At 30.3% G+C, this 6,235-nt stretch overlaps 1 protein-coding gene across 1 annotated transcript; it reads left to right on the top strand.

The window, feature by feature from the left end:
• Positions 1-319: 319 nt before the first annotated feature.
• Positions 320-1,050, top strand: LOC117174601. The gene is made up of 2 exons (XM_033363833.1): positions 320-615; positions 703-1,050. Exons 1-2 carry the CDS (start codon positions 478-480, stop codon positions 865-867), a joined length of 303 nt encoding a protein of 100 aa, XP_033219724.1. The 5' UTR covers positions 320-477; the 3' UTR covers positions 868-1,050.
• Positions 1,051-6,235: the final 5,185 nt, after the last annotated feature.

Below are 6,235 nucleotides of genomic sequence, written 5' to 3'. Positions count from 1 at the left end.
CTAATAATAGTACTCGTACATTTTACGATGCATTGATACACTGAATTCATTCTTTCAGAATCTAATTTCAACAAGAATACAAGTCTTCAGAAAATTTTAACAAATGAATTGTAATTAGAAAATTGAGCAAATTATAAAAATGAGTATAAAAGTGAGTGCGCGCACATAACAGTCTAGTGTCCAACAAAAACAATAATTTCTGGAGCAGTTGCTGATGTACAGTGGAAGAACGCAAAGAATGCCATATATGCTCTACCGGAACTAATATGGAGGGGAGTGCAAGAGAGAGGGAAGTTAAATTTAGACTTTCATGTTGGGCATCACAAGACTCAGTTTCTCCAGTCTCCAGATCAGTGCAGTTGTCTAATTTGAACTTTGAAATCGACTGAACAGCTGCTTTGATATAAGATAAAATATTATGAAAAATTAAAAACTACTAAAAACGGAAGTGCCTACAAAGTTCAAAAACAGTGAAAAATGGACTACTCTCATCGTCGAAGGCTGGATGCCTTTTGTGAAGTTCTTATTCCACATATCGACATGACCGTATTATGGCCTTATTTGATCCAAAACAGGATATATGACCGAGACGACGTCAATGTTCCAGTCTGGAAGGTATGCCATCTCTTATATAATAAAAAATTAACATTTTTCTTCACATTAGTGCAAATTTCCTCTTCTATGTAGTGTCTATCTTTTCAGAAAAAATTGAATGACTTGCAAACAATCAGAGATATTTTCCTGACGATAAAAACTCGAGGACCGGAAGCATATGAAAATCTTCTTCTAAGTTTGCGGCAGTCAGAGCACGACATTTTAGCAGAATATCTAGAATATGCTTCTTCTGAATCAATTTCGCGATCATAAAATGTAGCTTTTAATTGTAAATTTGAACAGAAAATGTATATTTTTTTATAATAACTGAACGACTGATTATTTTGATATGAATTCCATGATGGATTAAATATTTTTCTATTATTACAAAGTCCAACTTCTATTCGAAAATGATTGAATTGTATTTGCATTGCAATAACATACATTATTGTACAATAATTTATATTAATTTATATTAAACTTTCTTTGAGATGAAACAGTGTTTTTTATTTAGAAACCTTTTTTAACATTTTTATTTGAATGGTTAATATTGTTGTTATTATTATTTTTTTAATGCAGCGATAGAAAACTATTATTCGCTCGTCAAAACGATATTTGGCCTTGTATTTTCATATAATGTTGAGCAAAATTTTTGGTCACCCGGTATAACTTGAGCCTTGATGGTACCCTAATATTGCGCACCATTCGTGATTTTGTTCGCGTCTGGCGAACATAATTGAAGCACCTTCGAATTATTTGAAAGGGAAAACCCAAACCATGAATGGCATTTCCAGAGACAGAAAAGTATTTATAAACGTGATTGAGAAATTATTTAAGATATTTCAGATATTTTTCTGCAGAAATAAAATTAGTTTCAATAATTCATTCGATCATATTATATAATCAATTATCAATTTAATAATTATTTATTAATTTATTAATCAGTAATTATCTGTATTTGTCCAAATTTCTACCTGTTAAAATTCGACTTTTGGTTGTCGCCACCCTCGAATTTGTCTTTTCTCAGAAAAAAGAAAGTTTTTATTTGTTTGCGGGCAAAATTAACCCTTATCCTGGGCTTTTAAACTAACATAGGGTATTAAATAGAAAAAGCCTGATGTTTGTCGAAAGGGAGGGGGGGAGTACTTGTTATTATCTTTTTGTAAACTAAAGTTCAATCACCTCTGAAGGCATTGTCAAGGAATAATTTTCCAAGAACTTTTAATTTTGACCCCCCAACCCCCTTATATAGTGTCTGGAAAATAACTAAAAAAATGCAAAATAGCAGTTTATGTCTAATTCCTGATAAAGAGGGTACTAAAAAATGTAATTTTAATTGCTTTTATTAAATAAATGATAAGTTTCCCAATATTTTAAAACCAATTTTGAATTGTTGTAACCATTTTTCCCCTGTGTACATCGTGACAAATTATTATTTCCCGGGATAAATAATACAGTAAAGTTAAACGCGTAGAACGGAATATCCGATTTACAGGCGGATATATAATTTACGAGTAATATAAGAATAATATAATTAATAATGCAAGGGTATAATTATAATAATAATATGATAACATTAAAAAATATAATATAATCTCTTAGAATATAATATTAATGATAATATTATAATAATACAATTTACACATACAAATATAGGCGTAAAGGATTTTCCGTTAGTGTTAATGAATGTCAAGAGTTTTATTTCTTTTTAACATATTTAGTGTTTATTGAAGCCATGTTCATTGGTTTAAAAAATGTTTTCTGCTGCAAATCGTGAACAGTTGTTATTTTCTGGAATAAATAACGCAGTTAATGAATAATCAGATAGTCCACGCATCTGGTAGTTTGGTTTCCGAAGAAATCCCACATCCAATAATTTTAATGAGAAAGTTTTCTTCAGGCCATAATACGTTTCCTTAAGACGTGTGGGTCACGTGACCAGATTCCTACCTTAACGCCACTTTTTTTATTTCCCAACTTATTTTCACACTAAACGCCACATTGAGTTGAAAATTTGGGATAATAAATCAGAAGCACTAAGGAAGAGGGCAAAACCTCTGTATTGAAATAAAACGTAATATGATAACGTACAAGCAGGTCCCGGAGCTTTTTAGGATATTATAATGTACTAACATCGCTTGGCCACTACTAGAATCCTCGTATATATAATATAATAAAATAATGATATAATCTAAAATCTTGCAATGTACGATATCACGATTTTACGCAATTATAATGTGATAATTACGATATATAGCGCAGGAATTACGCTATATATTGCAATTCTTGCGATATCGTTTTCTCCGTGTACCTCTGCACCTAATTACTCTACGGAAAATTTTTCAACAGGTGATTGAAAGTAAAATCAATTTTCTGTGATAACAAAAAAAAAACAATGTCCTACCTATGGTAGGTCATCAGTTGTGACCCATCAAAGTTGTCCATTTTTGCCTAATTTCACGGTTGAAAAAGTGGAATTTAGTTTATTCAAAATAAATCGGATAAGGTTTAGTTTGCGTTAATAATGCCACAGGGTGAAATAGAGTATACAAAATTTGCGTACATCTAACAAAAAAAAACATTTTAGTCCTACTATTTTGGGAATGGAAAAGTTTCAAAAATTTCATTTTTTTGCGCTTTTGACTAAAAATGGAAAAGTTGTGTTTTTGGAAAATACCTCGTTTCCTTTGAATTCTACGACAAACTTTCTGCAGAATAAATAAAAGTGGATTTAGTTTAGCGTGAGTTAAAAAAAAAGTATCCTGGCCCTAATAGATCACGAGATATGAGCTTCGAAAGTGCACTCTTCCAACATAGAGGCACCTGGGCGTACTGTAAAGTAGAACTATGGTTATATCGGCAGAATCAAAAAAGAACATTTTGGATTTAAATTCGGTCAATAACAATGGAGTTTGAAAGACAAAATGAAAAATGAGTGAAAATTAGTTTAAAGTTAAAAGTGTAAAAGTTGCCAAATTTGCAATGGATTTAATTGAAATATAAAAATCCCAATTATGGGAGTTTTTTAATTTGCTGTATATGGGAAGAAAATATAGAGAGTTTTCTATTCATTTTTTTAGGTATATAATAACATATATAAGTAAAACAATCCATTTGTTTCAATTTGAATATTTTGTCTATTTATTTACAAGCAAAATAAAATTTCTGTTTGCTTATTTCGTAAGTCCGCTCTGATAAAGCGATCGTAAATCTTTTAATGCTTGGAATACGCTTTTCAAATAAGGTAATTTAATTAATTATTTTCCTTAGTTGGCCGCTTTTATGGATTTTGCACGTACTATCTAAACCTCGTAAAAATACTATCTTAATTTTTATAAGGAAAGAAAAATAGAAATTGGATTCAGATATGAAAATAATGGAAATTGTTAACACAAATATTTTTTTTTCAAAGGTTCATTTATTCTATAATGATAAAAATATGTCTACCAATTGTTTATCATGACATATAATTGAATATAAATACCGTTATCATTATTAAAAAAAAGGTAACGATTTTTTAAACAATTTTTTCTCTGTTACGTTATAGATAGTTATTTTTTCGTATCTAATTAGTTGATATAGAATAATACTGATTAATAAGTGAAATATTATGGGAGATTTGACAAAAGTAGAACTTTTTCTTCAATATTTCCAGAAAATACTAACTTTTTAGTATTTCGTGGAAAAAATGACACAAAGAGAATTTTTTTAAACAATTGAAAAATATAATATAATATTGTTTGAAAAATTAAACATTTGTTAAAAATTCATTTGAAACTTGCCACTTATCCAATACCAGTAATTAATGTTGAAAAAACCGTCTTAAAATGATATTGACATACAATTCCTATTTTGAATTTTCTCGGGTATATTCTGGCCACAATAAAAGGGGTTTGGGCGGTCAAAACTAAATAAATTCGGTACAAATAATTTCTTGAACATTTCTTAAGAAGTGGCTACGTCACCAGATTCCTACCTTACCAGCAGTTTTTCTCAATCTTCCTGCCCATATTAAATGCATTTTGGAAAACTTTTAAGCCTATGTTCGTGTGTGATTTTGTCCAAAATAATAACTATCAAACGTCTTACCACTGATGTTTTCCTTCACAATGTTGCATAATTAAGGCAATATTATATAATTGCAAAACGTTACAATTACTAGAGCTTGTACAAAGAAGGCGAGAGTTTACCCCTCTCATCTCTTGAGTCAACGCAGCTCTTTGTAATATACTTAGAAAATTATCGATTTTACTAGTTTTATGTTCCCTTGGCGTTTTGCCTAGAATAATAAATATTTTGTCTTAAAAATTTGGGACAGGATAGCGAACCTGCTAACGGACGTCCCCGCATCGTCAAAATTTTGATCAGTTTTTTATTTTTTGCCTAAAGAATTGTTTGAAAATAGTTTAATTATTAATTAACGATAAAAATTTATAATATTACTTTCAGCTCGCTAAGTAAAAATAAAACTTTTTTGCGTCTTGCACTTTTTTCGTAGAATAAACAGTTTTCAATTATATTGTTGTGAACAAATGATTTAAAAAAAACAAAAACATATGTGTACAGTTGTATCTCAGAATGGATTGCTTAGAAAAATCTGAAACTTATACATTGTATATGCATAAACGATAGGTCTCTTGAAAGCAAAAAGAAACATTCTGATCCAATAAAAACTTTTCTCCATGATCGTCATTAAAAAATAGATATTTTTAAGAGGACATCCTAGACTCTTTATTTGTTAATAAAAAATCATCCCAACAAGTCATAATTTTTCCTTAACTGTTGCGAAACCTATACTCAATGCCATTAATAATATTTTTTATTCTTGACAATCCCTCTTTCTTAATGGTCTATGACAATTGTTATAATTACAGACTCTTAATGATCAGCAATGATTTTTTAAAAATTTTGTTTTTGTATAGCACAAAATAAAACTTTGTATTCTCGTACAGGCTGTAGTCGCCCCTGAATGAGTCAATGTTCGTCGTAATGAGCACTTCATTACCTGCAGTCTTGATTCATAATGGATGGTAGTTCTTCTTTTTCTCGTTAGGTTCGCCCAAGAAATATCAGTTAGAAAACTGCTTAACCTGCACCCTGCTTTGCCGAATAGTAGAACACTACTGCAACGATATTAACGAGGCGCATTCGTTTCTTTCGATTTTTTCATGAAAAATAGATTGTTTTTTAAATAAGCGGCCTGTACCGAGAATCTTTATGCTGTTAAGGGCATGTGACACAGCTAAATACCTATATTATCGACCTCACTTTTTCCGTTCACTGAATGTGTTTTTGAACCTAAGAACTTTTTTTAAAAATAAAATATCGAGCTGAAACTTTGGGAAATGTATTAGAGTACAATAAAGTACGTTTAGTTACTGCATTTTGGTAGGAACGTCACTGAAAATTATTTCATCTTTTTTCTGAACCTCAACATTTTTTGAACATTCGAACTTTTTTTATACATAAAATATCGTCTCAAACTTTGAGAAATGCAAGAGCCGAAAGAAAACTACGTTTAAGTACAAAGCTTAATAACAAAAGATGTAAAAAAATATATTTCAACAATCAATTCCAACGGCATCAGCCGGTAACGTTGTACACGAAAATACGAAACCTGGCGGCCACTAGACGAGGCTCT

This window comes from Belonocnema kinseyi, chromosome 6 (assembly GCF_010883055.1).
Source record: "Belonocnema kinseyi isolate 2016_QV_RU_SX_M_011 chromosome 6, B_treatae_v1, whole genome shotgun sequence".
Classification (NCBI taxonomy): Eukaryota; Metazoa; Arthropoda; class Insecta; order Hymenoptera; family Cynipidae; genus Belonocnema; species Belonocnema kinseyi.
This window is presented reverse-complemented; position numbering and strand designations above follow the sequence as displayed.

Bases quoted from the DNA above. Each gene is read 5' to 3' on its own strand.
- LOC117174601 (XM_033363833.1), top strand. From the start codon at position 478: ATGGACTACTCTCATCGTCGAAGGCTGGATGCCTTTTGTGAAGTTCTT. The intron at 616-702 runs GTATGCCATCTC...CTATCTTTTCAG, and splicing joins TCAATGTTCCAGTCTGGAAG to AAAAAATTGAATGACTTGCA.